This window comes from Schistocerca americana, chromosome 1 (assembly GCF_021461395.2).
Source record: "Schistocerca americana isolate TAMUIC-IGC-003095 chromosome 1, iqSchAmer2.1, whole genome shotgun sequence".
In the NCBI taxonomy this organism is placed as follows: domain Eukaryota; kingdom Metazoa; phylum Arthropoda; class Insecta; order Orthoptera; family Acrididae; genus Schistocerca; species Schistocerca americana.
In genome coordinates this window covers 219687668-219708098 of record NC_060119.1, presented here as the reverse complement: position 1 = coordinate 219708098, position 20431 = coordinate 219687668, and the positions used below count along the sequence as shown (strand labels likewise).

General features: G+C 41.0%; 1 protein-coding gene across 1 annotated transcript in view; it reads left to right on the top strand.

Annotated features, from left to right (window-relative positions):
• Positions 1–20431, top strand: part of LOC124620651 — a 383337-nt gene that overhangs the window by 147506 nt on the left and 215400 nt on the right. The window contains exons 11-12 of the mRNA XM_047147087.1: positions 11580–11834; positions 15901–16080. Of these exons, the coding sequence (XP_047003043.1) occupies positions 11580–11834; positions 15901–16080 (435 nt within the window). The remainder of the gene's footprint in view (positions 1–11579; positions 11835–15900; positions 16081–20431) is intronic.

The following is a 20431-nucleotide window of genomic DNA, read 5'->3' as shown; positions in this document are numbered from 1 at the left end:
GAGAATGAAAACTGTTTATGGTGATTGTCTTGTGATTACTGTGCGTCGTTGGGCGAGTATGTTTAAAGATGTTGAGGCGGGAACATCTGACCTGCGTAACAAACAAATAGTTGGACGTCCTGTGACAGCAACCACCGAGTTTCACAAGCAAAATGTTGACAGGTTGATTCAGGACGATCTTGGTATCACTTAGAGAGAAAATGCAAGCACAATCGGCAAAATCGGAAAAGGGAAATGTTTTCCTGCAGCATGAAAATGCCATACCACACAACTCACGTGTCACCACAGCAGAAATTCAGAGACTGTATCTCACCACCGTACGCATCCTCCATACAGTCCAGATTTAGCGCCGTTTGACTTCAATCTGTTCCCGATAATGAAAGACGATCTGTGGGGACATCATTATGCTTCTGATGAAGACGTTGAGAGAACTGTGAGACTGTGATTGCAGAAACAGAGTATCGACTTCTTCCCTGACGGCTTCAGAAAAGTTGCTCATCGTTGGCAGAAATGTGTCCGATTGGGAGGAGATTATTTTTGCGTTTGATTTATTAAAATAATCCCATCCTAACCCAATTAACGAAGATAGAGGCATTACTTTTCATTCAAACCTCGTAGGTGGTGGTGGCTTCAATCTACTATCGATATGTTGGCAAAAATGCATGTTTAAAGCCGGCGGTAAGAATGAAACGTCGCCCGAAATTGAACTAAATGCTTTCTCAGATATTATTTTGAGCAGTTAGTTCAGAAGCCAGTTATAAGTGTAAATGACTGCGAAAACATACCTGACCTCACAGCAACAAATAACCCTGAGCAAACAGGGAGCATTATGTCGGATACAGAGGTTAGTAACCACAAGGTTGTTGTAGCGAGACTGAATTCTATGACATCCAAACCCAGCAAGAATAAGCGCAAAGTACATCCATTCGAAAAAAAAATCAGATAAAAATTCGCTTGATGCTTTTATAAGAGCCAGTCTCGGCTCCTTCTGATCTGCCTATGTAAACGTAGACCAGATGTGGTTTGATTTCAGAAAAATAGTATCAACGGAAACAGAGAGATATAAACCACATAAGCTGATGAGAGATGATACAGATCCCCCTTGGTACACAAAACGGGTCAGAACACTGTTGCAGACGCAATGATAAGAGCTTGCTAAATTTCAAGGGACGCAAAATCCCCATGATTGGCCAAGTTTTACAGAAGCATGAAATTTAGCGCGAACTTGAATGAGAGATGCTTTTAATAGTGTCTACAACGAAACTGTCTCGAAATCTGGCAGTAAATCCAAAGACATTATGGTCATTTGCAAAGTACACGAGCGACAAGCTGTAAATGTGCGATAACAATGGTGATATCACTGATGACAGTTCCACTAAATCAGAGTTACTAAACACGGCTTCCTAGAACACCGTCACCAAAGAAGGTAAGGTAAATATCTCAGAATTCGAGTCTAGAGCAACTGACAATATGAGTAACTGAGGAGGAGATATCCTTGGGGGAGCGAAGCACCTTATACGCTCTGTGATAAATATCCGGACACCTGGCTGAAAATGACAACAAGTTCGTGGTGCCCTCCAACAGTAATGGTGGGATTCAATACGGTGTTCGCCCACCCTTAGCCTTGATGACAGCTTCCACTCTCGCAGGCATACGTTCAGTCAGTGTGCTGGAAGGTTTCTTTTGGAATGGCAGCCCATTCTTCACGGAGTACTGCACTGAGCAGAGGTATCGATGTCGGTCGGTGAGGCCTGGCACGAAGTCGGCGTTCCAAAACATCCCAGAGGTGTCCTATAGGATTCAGGTCAGGACTCTGTGCCGACCAGTTCATTACAGGGATGTTATTGTCGTGTAACCACTCCGCCACAGAACGTGCATTATGAACAGGTGCTCGACAGTGTTGAAAGACGCAGTCGCCATTCCCGAACTGCTCTTCAACAGCGGGAAGCAAGAAGGTGGTTAAAACATCAGTGTAGGCCTGTGCTATGATAGTGACACGCAAAACAAGTGGTGCAAGCCCCCTCCATGAGAAGCAAGGCCACACCATAACACCACCGCCTCCGAATTTTAATTTTGGCCCTACAAACTCTGGCAGATGACGTTCACCGGGCGTTCGTCATCCTCACACCCTACCATCGGATAGGCACGTTGTGTGCCGTGATTCGGAACTCCAGACTACGTTTTTCCACTGCTCAATCGTCTAATGTTTACACTCCTTACACCAAGCGAGGCGTCGTTTGGCATTTATCGGCGTGATGTGTGGCTTATAAGCAGCCGCACGTTTTCCAACCTCCCGCGTAACTGTCATAGCACTTTCAGGAGATATATTAAAAAATCTAGGAACCCACCTCGATTGCGAAAAAAGCACCTAGTGTTAAGTGTTTTCGCAATCGAGGCACGTTTCTAGTTTTTTAATATATTAACCAACGATTGTTGACGCGCTGCGATGTTGAAAGTTTTTAACTTTTGGGGGCTACTGATGCAGTTTGGAATTCCTATGTGATGGTCTGGACAAATGTCTGCCTATTACACATTACAACCCTCTTAAACTGTCGGCGGTCTTCGTCAGTCAACAGACGAGGTCGGCCTGTACGCTTTTGTGCTGTACGTGTCCTTCACGTTTCCACTTCACTATCCCATCGGAAACAGTGGACCTTGGGATGTTTAGGAGTGTGGAAATGTCGCGTACAGACATACAACACAAGTGACACCCAATCTCCTGATCACTTTCGAAGTCCATGAGTTCCGCGGAGAGCCCCATTCTGCTGTCTCACGATGCATAATGACTACTGAGGTCGCTGATATGTAGTACCTGGTAGTAGGTGGTAGCACAATGTACCTAACATGAAAAACTTACGTTTTTGGGGGTATCCGGATAGTTTTGAACACATAGTGTATCATTTAACAAACTCAAGGCCTCCGATGCAGATTGTATACCAGTCAGGTTCCTTTTTAAGAGTATGTTGATGCAATAGCTCCACACTTAGCAATTACGCACAACCGCTCGTTCGTCGAGAGCGCAGTAGCAGTTGCCGTTGCCATTGTACTCTGTTATAGGTAGGATGCAAGGCTTAAAGTTAGTGGCTAGCTGTGAGAATTTAGTTACTAGTCTATGGACGCAGCATAAAATATTTTTTATAAAATGAAGTGATGAATGATATTGTGACTCAGAGGTAAAGCAACTGTCACAAATTCGTAACGTAATGAAATTTTGTATATTTAGTTTTAAGTACGCAGCTACGCAATGTGGGTTTCGCTAATTTTTACAGTACTCACCCTTGAACGTAGGAACGATGTACATCTCCATCAGATTTAAAGTATAGGTTGATTACGTATAATCGATTTGTAATAGGTTGTGTGTTTTCTGATCCCGACACAGAGAAGCTATATTTTGGAATCTATTTTGTCAAACGATGTCAGACCTTTCGTCGTGTAACAATCCAAGTGTTTTTAATTGCGACGGTAAGTGAGAAATGTAGAACAGTTTGGAAGTTCAGTGATTTTGAAGTTAATGTAAAATGTCTCATATCAGATTTTGTGAAGGAGAAACTTTATTCTGAATACAGTTTTCTAACTGAAGAATTTGGTCTTAGGATATCCCTTTATCAGTACCCCATCCTCTTCCATGTGTTTATTTGAACCCAATGAATATTTTTTTAAATTAATCATTTTTCAATCGGTGTCAAAAATTTTAATGTTCTAGAATCAGAAAAGTATTAATGTTTGTAACAGCTTCAACCCAGGCAGCATTGAATAGAGCTGAGCCAATATCCAATATTTTCACTGAACATTTGCAAGGTCGTTCATTTATCAACCAATGTTCTGACATTATTTGTATTAAGCTATTTTGCGGCCGACATTGCACTTTGCTGTGCCAAAATTGCGGCTCTAGAGCTAAGGAAAATTTATTTGATTCTTTATTTGCAATTTCTCAATTTTTTGTTTAGGGCCATAGAACTCACGAGACTGGGTAAATTTAAGAGGGATGGATTTCATTTTGGGCATTGCATACTGGCTTTCCAGATTAAGTTGTTTAATTTTTTTTGGATTACAGTAAAACTGATTAAGCGCACCATCTGCTCAACACCACATCACACACTAAATTTGCGTAAGACAAACATCACGCATTTCATATTGATAGGCAAATAAAAAACACAATAACTTTACAATCTAAAGTCAGGATGTTGCCCAAGTAACACCAATATCCAAGAAAGGGAGTAAAATTAGTCCTCTGAATTACAGATCCATATCATTAACATCGATATGAAGTAGGATTTTGGAACAAATACTGTACTAATGTTATGAATTATCTAAAAGAAAAGAAAAAACGATTTACTGAAAAATAGCACGGCTAAAGGAAACTTCCTTCTTGTGAAGCACAACTTGCTCTTTATTCTCACTAAGTAATCAGTACTATCGACTGAGAATGTCAACATTGTTCCATATTCTTAGATTTCCAGATTCGCAGGAGCTCAGGCCGTCAGTTCACCTGATGATGGCGACATGTATGATCGCCGAAATATTGTGCCCGTTGGACACTGTAGACCGGCAGCACACCCGTGGATATTTTGACCATGTAGATGTAGTTGTAGATGTAGATTAATATTAATATTAATTTATTATAGATTAATATCAAGAGATGGTATGATGAAGGCATAAAGTCGTAAGACTAATTTATGTCGCTGTAAGGCCACATACTTACAAGTGCTAGATAAATACTGTACTGCGGGAGTATATTAGCAGTCAGTCTGTTAAACGTACACACATTTCTAGCAATTTTGACCTATTTGTTTATGGTAGCCTCAGTCATTACCTGAGGATTATGCAGATCTCAAAACCATTGTCGTTATTTTACAGAATTTTACAATAAGAAGATCTAGTTTTTTCGGGACTTTTCACACTATCATTCTAGGAAATCGTTCGCATTGCCGCTACAGGACAATTTACAAAAACAGCGACGCACCAGTACAGTAAAGCGTAGTGCGAAACCAAAAAATGGCGTTGGCTACACCTTCTTTTCCTTTAACGAAAAAACAGCGACATCTGAGATTTGGCACTTTTCGCAAACAAGAGAAATACCCTGGCAGTTACTTCTTAAAAGTTTTAAGCCAAGTGCAATTCTGATATCAAAGCAAATTATGAAGATGTCTGTGAAGCACGAGTACAAAATAAGTGACGCTTTTGAGCAGGTTCTTATTTTACAAGCGACGTAACAACTATTCTATGCTACCAATCAAAGTATTATATTTTTTACGAAGTAATACGCAACACCCTTTAGTTCATAATACCCTCCGCTAGAGTCGCTACATCTGTGACGATTCGATACTAGTTTGTAGATTAGCCCTAAGAGGCTCTACTTCGGCCTTATTTATTGTTGCCAATGTACTGCAGTTTATGCACAACAATAATTTCCCCCGAAAGTCACGAAAATATGACAGCGAATAACGCTATACACATTAAATTCGATTCACACCAAGAAGTGACATCATAGCAACAAATTCCATTGTATCACTGAGCACAGCTGACGAATAGAGTCGCGAATTCCCCTTGAAATGAAACATACCAACTCTAGCGAACCAGGCAATGTTTCGCAAATGCTGACTATGTATGGGAATAAGATACACGTATGAATTAGAAGTATTCCTGGGAATTGTGTCAGGACGCAAATTTCGGCTCCTCTTTGCAACTTCGCCCACTCTGTAGTAAATCATATAGAATATGAATGAAGAATACACCTTCGTTTTCGTTTCTAGTTTTTATTGTTTATGTTCCTCTTTAATTTTTGTTCGCAATACAATTACAAAACTTCGGATTACAATAACATTTTTCGTTTTTTGTATACTGTGTGGTAACGGTATGAAGTGGTTTTCTGAAGTACCAGTTCATGGAAGGACAAAGTTCAATTGCTCATGCGCAAAACACTCCGACTGTAAATTAACTACATCGCAATTACACGTTTTGCCTTGAGTCTTCTTTGTTATTACCATAAAGGAAACTTGGATTCCCTTAAAGTGAATGAGCAAATCGGCTGAGGTCATTGATGTACGTGGCATGTGAGAGACCTTTCCAGGTGCTGGATCTACGAGGATAGTATCTTCAGTAACATTATTTCTGATATTTTTACTCTACAGATACAACTTTCCTGCTTTACACATTTTCCGTTAAAGCCGACTACAAGGAAGAAAACAAAGCAGTAAATTCTGGTGTAAACCATTTCCGTTTAAAATTATATATATGGAGACACAATATGTATGAGTGAAACAATTTGTCTAATGATTTAAATGCCCTGCTCCCGTAGTTGGAGCCAACGACGGGAAAGAAAGCAAAACCACATATTTTCACAGTACAGTAGGCCCTACAACGCATCATTCCTTTCTCGCAGCCAGCATTAACAGAAAACGTGTACATCTTTTGTTTAAAAAATAGGTAGCCTACATCCGTCTGAACGTATATTAGAATATTATGTAAAAATGTGAAGTAAACCAGACAAGAACTTTTCGAGATATTTGTTAACAACCCTTCCTCTTTATGATAGTGTAGATGCGAATTGTAGATATTACAGTTTTTGTCGCTGTAGATACTCTGAACTGTGTGTGATTAAACTCTATGACCATGTCCAGTTCTGTAATAGGTACTTTAACGAACGTGTAAAGTACCCATTGTGGCAAGGAGATTTATTCTATCTTGTGCAGTAAGTAATGTATAATAAATGTACGTCTCGCAGCTATATGATATCAATTGCAGAGACTCTTTCTGTTAATATTTTGGAGTGACACTGTTCAACAGAAATATTTTGCACAAAGATCAAGATGAACTACACTTAAGGAGCTAAGTATATACGAATGTTTTAACGATGGCAAAAGGTCGAAATCTTGCAAATAATGTGTCGTGCATAGTGTACTGTCTTCGTAAGTCAATTTGTAAATGTCGGGCATAACGTGAAGTCAGTATAAAGTCATTGCTCTAGTCACAGAAAACAGCCTTCAGGTGATTAGTCTACGATTTTACATTCTTTAGTAAAATTGTTTGCTGACAATTAGCAAATCGTCTTCTGCATAGAATATAGGCGTAAATGTAGCGTGACTTTCGCCTAAGAAGCTGTTTAGAATTAAATGGTAGCAGAACACATTTTTCTGTTATTCATCATCGAAAATGATCCTTTCCAAAATATAGTGGAAAACGTTTAATACTAAACTGAGGGGAACGAAATTCGTCTGAAAAGAATTTTGTGTTAAACAATGGAAGCGGGAAAAACTATAGCTTCAGTGTCATCAAATGTTATGGCACTACAATTATTCTGTTTCCTTCAACATTTAAATCAAGTGGCTGCATACGTCACGTTGATAGTTGTGTTATTATTTTCTTTGGAAAAGTATGTTATTTTTTACATAATGTTCTTCAGCATTATATGTTTGACAAATAATTCGATAACGTTCCCCATTTTATTCATTTCGTCATTCGTATGTTCATCTGAATAGCTCCACACACTTTTCATGATGTTCTGTATTTCTGTAATAGCGTAGACAGGAAGTGCATTGTCGAATTTATTTTCAAATCTGTAGTCGTCGTCTAATCAACGACATTTTTTTTTAGAGATCCGTAAAATGTCCTCTCTCTTAATCGGTGCCATACACACGTCACCGTCGACTGCAACAAATTCAACTAGTAACATTATACGACGATCTAATGATGCCCAAACTTACTCAACTTCTCTGCCATTGCACACTGAGAATAAATTTAGAATACGACTATTTGAAAACGGAAAAGAAACACGAAAAATGCGGAAACGGAAAGGGCTATTGATGTACGGTTTTCACAGAATGGATCGGCAGTCAAAGGCTCGTAATCAACAGTTTGTAATAGTACTTAGAAAGTGTGTTTTTTGTGGAAACATACACTTTTTAAAAGGAACAATGCCTATTGACATTAACAGACTAGAAGTACGGGTAATTAAAATGTCGTCTCAATTCTAGTGTCCGATTCCACGCGCCGGCTTTGACCAATGACGTCATACCCTAGGCAAAGACCAAAGATGCTACAGAGAGGCACTCTTTGAAATCATCTGATCATTTTGTAACCATAGAATATAGCATACGACAAAATTACAATCACAGTTCACATGATTAATTACTTAGCCACGAATTATATCGTAAAGAACTGAAGGTAAATCACAACAAAAAAGAGAAGTACAGACGTCTGAAATAAGTTATTGTAATGTATGCAGGCAAGGAAAACACAGAGAACCTTTAAATCCATTACAATGTAGCACTTGGCGAAGTCGTAATGTTGTGAAACGCTTTAATTTTTAATTATAATTATTGAATCTGACGGGACTACCGCGGGAAAGTGGTAGTTTTGGGAGGGGAGAAACTAAAATATTACAAAACAACAGGAAAATGAAATGAAAATTAACAAATATGAAACATAAAAGAGCCGTAGCCTGAAATATGGAAAAACCGACACAGAAATCCTAAATGAAAAGCCAGTACACAAGCAAAGAAAAATTCACAAAAAGCAAGAAATATTGGAATCGGTAACTAGAACTAAAGTATATAAGTCATTTCTAGTTACCGGTTCCAATAGCTGTTATTTTTTGTGAATTTTCGTTATTTGTATACTGGATTTAGGAGTTTTGTATCGGTTTTTCCCCATTTCATGCTATTGTTTCAAATACGTTATTATTTATTTCATTTTTCAAAAAATGGTTCGAATTGCTCTGAGCACTATGGGACTTAACTTATGAGGTCATCAGTCCCCTAGAACTTAGAAATACTTAAACCTAACTAACCTAAGGACATCACACACATCCTTGGGCGGCCGAAGTGGCCTTGCGGTTAAAGGCGCTGCAGTCTGGACCCGCGAGACTGCTACGGTCGCAGGTTCGAATCCTGCCTCGGGCATGGATGTGTGTGATGTCCTTAGGTTAGTTAGGTTTAACTAGTTCTAAGTTCTAGGGGACTAATGACCTCAGAAGTTGGGTCCCATAGTGATCAGAGCCATTTGAACCAACACATCCTTGCCCAAGGCAAGATTCGAACCTGCGACCGAAACGGTCGCGCGGTTCCAAACTGAAGCGCCTAGAACCGTTCGGCCAAAACGGCCGGCAATTTCATTTTTCCGAAGTGTTACATTTTAGTTTCTCTCCTCCAAAAACCTCTACTTTCCCGTGGTGTCCTGTTAGATGCAGTAATTATTATTATAAATTAATACTATTTTATAATATTGTAACTTCACCATGCGCTATGCTGTAATTGAGTTTAAAGGTTACCTGTGCTTTCCGTACTCGCATAAATCACGACAATAATTTATTCCACACGCTTATGCATTTCTCTTGTGTTCTGATCGTACTTATTTCCGTTATGTTCAATTAGTTTCGATATACTCGTGGCTCAGTAAATAATCGCGTGAATTGTGATTGTTATTTTATCGTATGCTATTATCACACAGTATATCGTGCTAGTCGGCCGCGACGTAAACAAACGTGAACTTAGACTGACCATGGGCAGAGGAACAATGAAGAGGGAGAAGACCCGCCTCCCTATCGCAGGGCTGCGTCCTGTGCTTCCACGAAAGCAGAACTAATACAACGGTCGTAAGAGTCGCTGGTCCCTTTTGCTGTGGTCAGAATCGCATTTGAATCCCTTTATGCACCAAGATTAGTCTCTTACTCATTTCAGAATGCGAAAAAAAAGCAATCGACAAGACAAACCAAATTGGAGTGCACCAAACATTTGGCAGTGTCTACTGTGCAGTTGTTAGTTGCGGTTGGCAGTGGTGGTTCAGACTCGGCCTCTACCGGTATCGTACGCAACCATAGTTCAAAACGCTCCCCATCTAAAACTACCACTATATTGTGTTTGCATAATACATTCTTTTGTTTACAAATATTGTCCGCTGCTTTTAAATGTTGCCTCTACGTTGCATTTGTATTTTGAAAAGCTTCCATGCCAATACTTGTTTTTACCATTCAACATGCGTAGTTGCTAGGTACGATATAGTTACGTTTGCTTACTTCGTGTTTGCGTGTTCCTTGGGTGCGTTGCGACTTGCTAGTCACTTAGTGTGTGACATTTCAAACAGTAGGTCACGAGTGAATGATGGTATTTACGAATACAGAATAAATCGAGATGCCCATGGTGTATGGAGAGTGTAGGAAGAGTGCAGTTCTTTCTTATACTGTGTGTGTGGCAAGATAAATCAATAGACATAAACCATCTCGACAATTATTTACCATTCTCTCCTACCAGTTACGTGAAAGTGATAGAGTGACACTTAAACGACGCAACGGGAAAGAAGGTAATATTTTTGCTGCTGTTGTAGTTGATCCGTATGTTAGCTTTCGCGCAATCGCACGAGGAAGTGACATGAGTCAGGCAAGTGTCCTACACATTCTCCATTGGCATAGGCTGCTCCCTTGTCAGATCTATCTTCATCAAGAGCTGCATGGAAACTATTACAAGAACTGTGTTAAATTCTGTTCATGGACATTAAAAGAGGATACCCGAGATGTATCATCTACCTTGTTTAGTGACGAAGCCACATTTACCAGTGATGCCTATGTAGACTGCCGAAATATACACTCTACTGACGATCTCCGTTGGCTTCGTCTAGTGGAACGTCGGCGTCCATGGAGTGTATGCGTGTGGTGTGGGCTACTGAACCGTCAGCTCATAGGCCAACTTTTTATGGAATAAACTCTGAATTCACACAAGTCTTGCAGCCACCCAACAGACCATGTTCCATGGATGCTAGAAAATGTTTCCCTTCAGACTAGGAGAGAGGTTCACTACTACCGGTACAGACCAAGTGGGGGCTACCTTACACACTGCAGATAGAGGCGTGCCTTAATCCACGACAACACAGGCATTCCAAGCTCAGAACTACTACACCAGTTCTTAAGCCATGTGTTTGTTGCTCGTTTCTGTCAGCATTGTTATTAAAATGGCACTGATCGCTTTCCGTATTTCTTACAATAGCGCAACAGTTCAAACCAATGTCAATTTTACGAATAAAAATTACCCCTATTAAAAAAAGGTTTATTTAAAGACGAAAATTTTACACTGTTTCTAAGGCTAATTGATATTTCGGTTTTTTACTCATTTATTAGTATACCGAAAATATCGATAATTCGTAACTAAAATACCGGAATCACTTTTAACCGGTCGGTTTTTCCCATCCTACACTGCGTGTGCTGCCGAGTCGAGCGGTGGGGAAGGAGAGGGGGTTTCGTTTTTCATCGCGAGATATGCTTACCCGAAAAGGCTGACACATGATTGTTTTGCGGCTGTCGTTCTTCCCGTACAATAGCTTATTTTCTCACCATCGCTCATCACTCATCACAGCAGAACTACTGATACGCGAGAGCAGCGGCGCGAAAGAGCTATTTGTTTTTAAGTGTGTGTAACTCATTTCTCTGAGAGATAGCAAGGAAAGGACTGTTTGTTTCAAAAACATAATGTAGATACCGATACAGCTGAGAAACTGACTTGTTATTAGCACATAGGGCTTTCTAGAAAACGATTAATGCTTCCTGATAAACACGATCTCCACAGATAATCAAGATTTTTCGCTCCGCTAAGGGTTTTGTATCACTGGCCCACGTCAACAAGTCGCCATTCGCCGCTTTGTTGCGAGATACCGAGCAAGGATAGCAACCGTGCCTGTCCTAACTGAACGACACGCTATGAGGATGTCGCATCTCTCTCTGGTCGCAGTTCTGCTGGCCGTTACCAGTCCAGTATTGTGTCTCGAGTGGTGGAAAACAGCAATAATCTACCAGATATACCCCAAGTCTTTCAAAGATTCTGATGGCGATGGCGTCGGCGACCTTCGTGGTAAGTACCAGCGTATTTTCTGAACAAATTTAGTTTAGACTTGGTTTAGACCTTGTTACTAGGCTCAATGACCTATAGACCTGACCATTATCGATTGAAAGATTCTTTTCATATTTCCAACAACTAATAATGGTGAAATTTGTCTTTTGTGCATGACAAAGAAAAAAAAAACTCAACGATCAGACTCAGAGAATCACGCGATGCCGACTGGCTATCGTATTATCCTCTACTATATGGAGTCGTGGTGGTGCAGTATGGAGAGACATGGGGTCAGCACACCGCTTTCCTGATCGTTGTCAGATTTCCAGACACTGCAGTCACTACCCCCATTCAAAATGTTCCTTAACGGCCTTCATGTGGCTAAGTTCATCTCGTTGCAGTTCTCCCATCGAGAAAAGATCCTTCGTAGTATGGGGAAATGAAGCCAGGACCACTATAGAACAGTCAACAGAGATGACCGCTCAGCTACAAATTTGTGTCCTACAATACACAAATAAATTTCGTCATTGGATTAGTTTCGGTTAGTATTTACATCAACAAGCGTTTTTCGTTTCATCCAAGAAAAATAACTTCAGTGGCCTGGACATAGCACTTTCCCTATTTTGCTAGTTTAGTACCTATGAGGGCGTATTGAAAAGCAATACCTCCGAGTTTTTTGTATGAAATCTCTTAAATCATTTAAATGAAACACATGTCATTAACATTATACATCTACATTCTTCATGTTTACGTATTTGCAGCCCTCTGCCTGCAGAGGGCTCTGAAGTGTAGCGTAAATATGGCGGTGTGTAACGTAACTATGTCGCTGCGTGAGAAACGCGCGCTGTAATCGAGTTTTGAATTCGAAGATTTCGTCCCCACACGGAGCACCCTCTCTACCACCATACAATGTTAGACCACACATGAGCTCTGAGACATCCGAAACAATCCGCCACCTTGGGTTTACCGTCATCGATCATCCTCCATAGAGTTCCAACATGGCCCCATCCGATTTTCATCTGTTTCCAAAACGTAAAGAATACTTTCGAGGACTTCACTTTGGTAGTGATGAAGTGGTGCAAGCAGACGTGACGTTATGGCTCTGTCAAGAAAGGTTAACCATTCTACAGTGACGGTGTCAACAGCCTGGTCTCTAATTGGGAGACCTTGAAGCTTAAAAAGCTTCAAGAGTTTTCACACAAAGAAGTCGGAGGCAATAGTTTTCAGCACTCTCTCGTAAAATAGTAGGTTTTCTTTGTCACAGAAACCTGTGTCCTTTATTTTCAGGTGTCCGTATTATATCACAAGTGGACATCTAATACGCTTGGATCTACCGTCTGCTTAAAAACGGTTTCCTAGTCAAGTGCATGTCTGACTTTGATTTTACTGTTCACTACTCATTTTCAGCAGTATACATTTACGAAGATAATGTAGCTTAGTTTGTACGAACTAGTTATTAGGCTACTAGCTTTCGTGAGTTTATTGTTTTGTCAGTTGTTTTGTCGCTAGTTTAACATAGCTACTAACTGCGATGTTGGCACTCGACCATGGTCTCCTCTACAGGCATGACTGTTGAACGCTACTGTCTACTTTTAAAACTAGTGGCAGCATGGTTATATTTCATATTCGACGTTACTGACACACGTCCACTGCATTATATGCACTCAATATAATCGGCACGCATGTCGGTCATCTTCCCCCACAGAGGTGGAAGGCGTCGAACACCATCAGCGCACCTGTCACGGTCGATGTCTTGGAAGCCCCGCCCTATGGCACAGATGATGTACTCTCTTGTATTGTATCACGTGCCACGAAGAGGTTCCTTCAGTTTAGAGAGCAGGCACGAATTCCTATCTGGTGAGTACGGTGTGTGTTCCAGTACCTCCCACGTAGGCAGGAGCTCCTGTACTGGGTTCAACGTGTGGCTTCGTGCATTGCCATGGAGGATGACGAGTTTCAGTGTCTGCAGGAAACACTGTTGTGCACTCCAACTAAGTGCCTCTTCAATACTGAGCCATACACACTGTTCGTGTTTCCTAAACATATTATTAGCGCGCTCGAACTGGTCTTCGGCACTTCCAGAAAATGCACAGAGCAGCTGATCTGAACACAGTTGTGGCCGCTCACTGCACTACTTCAACCAACCTGCTACAGCAGGAATGCATCACCCCGGTTCCCAGAACTCGTGAAGATAGACGTTGACTGTGGATATTGTACCACAGACACTATCCCTTTGATTGTTCATAGATGTCACGAGACCCGGCCAAAGAGGTAAACAACCATGCATGGGCAGCGCCTATTAGACGGAGGGGTTCCGACAGCCGATCAGTTGCAGTCATTCCACGAGGAAGGAGGTACACGGCTCGTGTTATCTGTAGTTCAACCACGCCTATACGGTCAATACCCCGGTTCGATCTCGTCCGCATTGTTACTTTGTGCCAGGAAGGGCTCTCAACAAGGGTAGAGTCCAGGCATCTCGGAGTGAACCAAAGCGATGTTGTTCGGTCATGGAGGAGATATAGAGAGGCAGGAAATGGCGATGACAGGCCACACTCCAGCCGCCCAAGGGCTACTACTGCAGTGGATTCCGCTATCTACGGATTATGGCTCGGAGGAAACCTGACAGCGACGCCACCATGTTGAATAATGCTTTTCGTGCAGCCACAGGACGCTGCATGATGCGCAGCTTCACTCCCGACGTCCATGGCGAGGTTCATCTTTCCAGACACGACACCATGCAGCGTGGTACACATAGGCCCAACAACATACGAATGGACCGCTCAGGATAGGCACCACATTCTCTTCATCGATGAGTCTCACATATACCTTCAACCAGACAATCGTCGGAGACGTGTTTGAAGGCAACTCGGTCAGGCGGAACGCCTTAGACACACTGTCCAGTGAGTGCAGCAAGGTGGGGGTTCCCTGCTGCTTTGGGATGGCAGTATGTGCGGCCGACGTACGCCGCTGGTGGTCATGGCAGGCGCTGTAACGGCTGTACGATATGTGAATGCCATCCTCCGACCGAAAGTGCAGCCATATCGGCAGCTTATTGGTGAAGCGTTCTTCTTCATGGACGACAATTCGCGCCCACATCGTGCGCATCATGTGACTGACTTCCTTCAGGATAACGAAAAAGCTCGACTAGGGTGGCCAGCATGTTCTCCAGACATGAACCGTATCGAACATGCGTGGGATAGACTGAAAATGTCTGTTTATGGACGACGTGACGCATCAGCCACTCTGAGGGATCTACGCTGAATAAATGTTGAGGAGTGGGACAATCTAGACCAACAGTGCCTTGATGAACTTGTGAATAGTATACCACGACGAATGCAGGCATGCATCAACGCATGAGGACGTGCTGCTTGGTGTTAGACGTACCGGTGTGTACAGCAATCTGGACCACCACCTCTGAACGTCTCGCTGTATTGTATTACAACATGCACTGTGTGGTTTTCATGAGTAATAAAAAGGGCGGAAATGCTGTTTTTGTTGATCTCTATTCCAAGCTTCTGTAAAGGTTCCGGAACTCACGGAAACAAGGTGATGTAAAACTTTTTTTGATGTATATATGTGTGTGTGTGTGTGTGTGTGTGTGTGTGTGTGTGTGTGTGTGTATTTAAGGACGTCAATGACTGTTATATAAATAAGCCGCACCCCCTACCCACACACACACAGATACATGAGCGCGAGTGCGCGCGCGTGCACAAACACACACACACACACACACACACACACACACACACACACACACACAATGTGGCTTTAACACTTAAAATATTGCTGTAAGGCACGTTTATCCGACGAAAACACTAATTATGGCTAACTACGTCACAGGATGCAAAATACAGCGGTTAACCCTCATTATTCACGAGCTCAGAGGTAGTTCAGTGGAAGCGCGAGCTGACACATTCCTTTCCAGATATCGAAGAACATACAGAATGCCGACCACGTGAATCTTCACTATGTTCTGATATTTTAGCTTTCAGTATTTGAACTAAGAAAAGATAAATATCTCCGTATGAAACTACGTTACCTCTTCAAAAACGGATTAATTTACAATAAGTGTCTGTATTGTTTGCAGGTATAATCGAGAAACTGGACTACCTGAGAGATCTTGGAGTGTCAGCGATATGGATGTCTCCTATCTTCAGGTCGCCGATGGCTGACAATGGCTACGACATTTCAGATTTCAGGGACATCGATCCTACTTTTGGAACCATGGCTGACTTCGACGAACTTCTGGCAACAGCACACAACAAAAGTACGTTTCGTTTGTATGACAGCGAGAGCATTTTATTCTGATGTTGACTTCCAATATGTTTGAGCCCATGTTTTTTTCTTCTTAGTTATCTAGAGAAGTTCTTCACGTTGACATTTAGGGTCGGTGTGAAGGGCTGTTATGACGATAACATCCACGTTTTCGTAGGATTCTTCTCGTAACTTCTACTTGTACTTTGCGAGCCTAATCTAATGATATCCAATAAACAAGTTCCTTGTTCCATCTAACATGCATGTTAAACTTCATCTACCTTCAGTTTTCGTTACAATTATAATTACATTTTTCATTTCAGTATGTCCTGTAATCTAATTGTTTGTTTTATATTTTGTACTAGTAATTCCCAACATGCATTACTCCATAGCATGCTGAACGGCCTTGGTTTGTGGATGGTTTTCACATTGCAAAAACGTGTTACACTGTTGCTTGAAACCGGTTCGTCAGATTGATTTTAAACTTCCTGTTTGAGACTTGTTGGAAGCTTATTTTTGAAACGTGTTTGGTTTCTGAAAAATAAGCTAGGTTTTTATCTTCTTTTTGCTGTCAGGCGAGTCGTAATGTCTTAATGTGTTGCATCTAAAAGTTAGTGACAACTCCCTTTATGAATTCAAGATCAATTTGCATATTTATCTCTCGACGTGCTGATTATACATACATTTAGTCTTACTGTAACTGAAAGGTGGAAGGAGTATATAGAGTGCCTTTTCATGGAAGACGAACTTGGAAGCAACATTAGAGACATGGAAGTGGAAGTGGATGAGGATGAGATGGGAGATATGATGCTGCGAGAAGAATTTGACAAAACTCTGAAAGCAAGGCCATGCAAGGAGACGATATTCCGTCAGAACTACTGATAGCCTTGGGAGAGCCAGCCATGACAAAACTCTTCCATCTGGTGTGCAAACTTCAAGCAGAATGTAGCAATTTCAGTTCCAAAGAAAGCAATTGGTGAAAGGTTTGAAAGTAACAGTTTAATAAGTCAGGATTGCGAAATGCCAACACAAATTCTCTACAGAAGAATAAAAACATTGAAGCCGACCTTGGGGATTATCAGTTTGGATTCCGCAGAAATGTAAGAACACTCGAGGCAATACTGACCCTAAGATTTGTCTTAGAAGATAGGTTTATAGCATTTGTAGATTTAGAGAAGACTTTTGTCAATGTTGACTCGAATACTCTCTTTGAAGTTTTGAAGGTAATAGGGGTAAAATACAGGGAGCGAAGGGCTATTTACAACTTGTACAGATACCAGGCCGCAGTTGTAAGAGTCGAGGGGCATGAAACGGAGGCAGTGGTTGAAAATCGAGAGAAGCGGGATTGCAGCCTATCGCCGATGTTATTCAGTTTGTACACTGAACAAGCATCGAAGGAAACAAAAGAAAAATTTGGGGTAGGGGTTGAAGTTCAGGGAGAAGATATAAAAATTTTGATGTTTGCCGATGACACTGCAATTCTGTCAGAAACAGCAAAGGACTTGGAAGAGGAGTTGGACGGAACGGACTGTTTTGACAGGAGGATATAAGATAAACATCAACAAAAGCAAAACAAGGATGATGGAATGCACTTGAATTAAATCAGAGGATGCTAACGGAATCAGATTAGGAAACAAGTCATTTAAATTAGTAGATGAGTTTCGCTATTTGGGCAGCAAAATAACTGATGTAGAGAGGATATAAAACTTAGACTGGAAATGGCAAGGAAAGCATTTCGGAAGAAGAGAAATTTATTACCATTGAATATAGATTTGCCTTGGGCATGGATGTGTGTGATGTCCTTAGGTTAGTTAGGTTTAAGTAGTTCTAAGTTCTAGGGGACTGATGACCTCAGAATTTCAGTCCCATAGTGCTCAGAGCCATTTTGAGTATAGATTTAAGAGTTAGGAAGTTTTTTTCTGAGGGTATTTGTCCATAGTGTAGCCAGGTATGGAAGTGAAACATGGACGGTAAGCAGTATAGATAAAAAGAGAATAAACTCTTTCGAAATGTCGTGCAACAGCAGGTTAGATGGGTCGTTCACCTAATTAATGAGGAATTACAGAACAGAACTGAGGAGATAAGAAATTCGCGGCATAACTTGACCAAAAGAAGGAATCGGTTGTTAGAACATCAAGGGATCACTAATTTAGTATTGGAGGAAGGCGTGTGGGATAAAAATATTAGAGGGAGACCGAGAGATGAAATCAGTAAGCAGATTCAGAAAGACGTAGCTTGCAGTAGTTCTTCGGAGATGGAGAGGCTCGCATGGGACAGAGTAGCATCTAGAGCAGCATGAAACTAGTCTTTTCAGATTTACTTTCAAAGTTTCTGTATTAAGTTCTTCCATTCATTGCCTCAGTTTATGCCCACAGCAAACCAAAGGTAGTTCTGACGTATGGATACTTCTTCTCCGTTTTCCCACTTCAGGGGCTAGGGAACCTTCTCTAGGACTTTCTGAGAATGGGTTTGATAGTAGTATCGCCTAACATAACTCCTATATCAGATCTGCATTTCCTAGTATCTCCATGGAGTTTAATGAAAGAGGTATCAGAGATACGAGGGACGTTCAGAAAGTAAAGAACGATTGTGCCGCACGCCCGACGGCGTTCCCCGAACATCGCTATAGCAAGCGTGCCAGTTAACTCCTTCCACTGTCTCCGTGTGAGCCGAGTTTTGTTGCCGAGCAATCACGCCTCTTCGTTCTGTATCCTTTCTAAATGAGAGCAACCATCCAAAGTCATGCGAAAAGCGTAGTGTCATTGTTTCCTGAATGCACAAAATGTTCGGCCTGTATTGATAAACCACAGGCAAAGTGTTAAATTATAGTCATTACTTCGTTTTATATTTTCATTTACGACTTGTAAATTCGTCCATCGAGCTACAGCTGCCTTTGATGCTTGCGTCCTCCTTTTGTTGACTCAAATTCCTCCTTTTTTCTGTTCTGTTTGTGATCATTTTCATGAATATCTTGTACTTTGCGAAGAGGAGGTTGACGGATCTGTTTCTATGTACTGTGTTTCATTTTCCTTGTGAAGTAGAATAATTACAGCATTCTTCCAGTTTCTGGGAACTATTTCTTTCATGGACATTCGATAAACAATTTGGAAAGAGTAAATTCATTGTGTAATAAGTGTTCTGAGGCTTTAATCATCTCTACTGTAATTGATATTAGAGAGATAACAATGACAAACTTCAGCTACCTAAGTATTCAAGCCAATCGTCTGTTTAGCGCCTCTAACCCAAATAACGACAACAATCCGTCTAAAAGAAGGCAGAAACAGGGGTGCGTATGTTACCGACCCGAAAAATTCCGCTTCGTCTTAGACTGGTATAGAGCAGTCGCATCACCTGAATTTAGTTTGTATTTTATCTATTTATATTTCAATTTTTGTGTTTCATTCCGTAGTCACAGGCCCATTAGGGATAAGCGAAGGAGTCGAATATGGTGAAGAATAGACAGGTGACAACTTTTGACACAGAAAGACCAGAGTTCACAAAATAGATTACAGTGGTGTAGGAATGACACAGTAGCGGAAGAAGTGAAATAATTCTCCTACCGAGGAAGTGAGATTACAAACGGTGGCCGCAGCTAAGAGGATCAGAAGTCGATTGTCATACGCGAAGGAAACTTCCTTCAACAAAAGAGCTCCACTAGTATCAGATACTGTTATGGAAATGAGGTACAAGTTTCTGAAACTGTACAACATTTATGGAAATGGGAGCTGGACTACCAGAAGTTTGCAAGCATTTGAAATCTAATAGTATCGCAGAATGTTGAAAATTAAGTGCACAGGTAAAAAGTACGACATGAAGAAGTGCTTAATAGAATGGGCCAGGAAAGAATTCGTTGGAAGACTGTCCGGAGTAGATAACTGGACAGTGGAACATCTGTTGCCGCTAATAGTTTGATTCCAGGTGTTCTGCCAAGTTCTTATTTCTATTTCATGCACAACTTGCTGCAGTGCCCGAAGTTGCCTGGGATGTTTAGTATCTGCCACACAAACTGATTGGTACTGTTCCTTGTTGATACCCATAACGAATGCAATCCACATGGGAAACTGCAGTTGCTTTAAATCAAAGGCCATATTTGAATCAACGGAATGCGACGAATGAATACGTCTTCACTCGCTGCATTCACAAAAATCCTGTTATAGGCTTCCGGTCTAACATTTACACATACACATCAATTTCTAACCGACAGTTTAATAACAATTACATCAGAGATTATGCTATGATTCCTATTTAAATTACAAATTAAAATAATATATCTGTGAAACATTATATAGCTAAACTGTAATTGTAAAAAACATTTTTATCTTTTAAATACACTTTATTTTGTGCGAGGAAACCATTGACAAAAT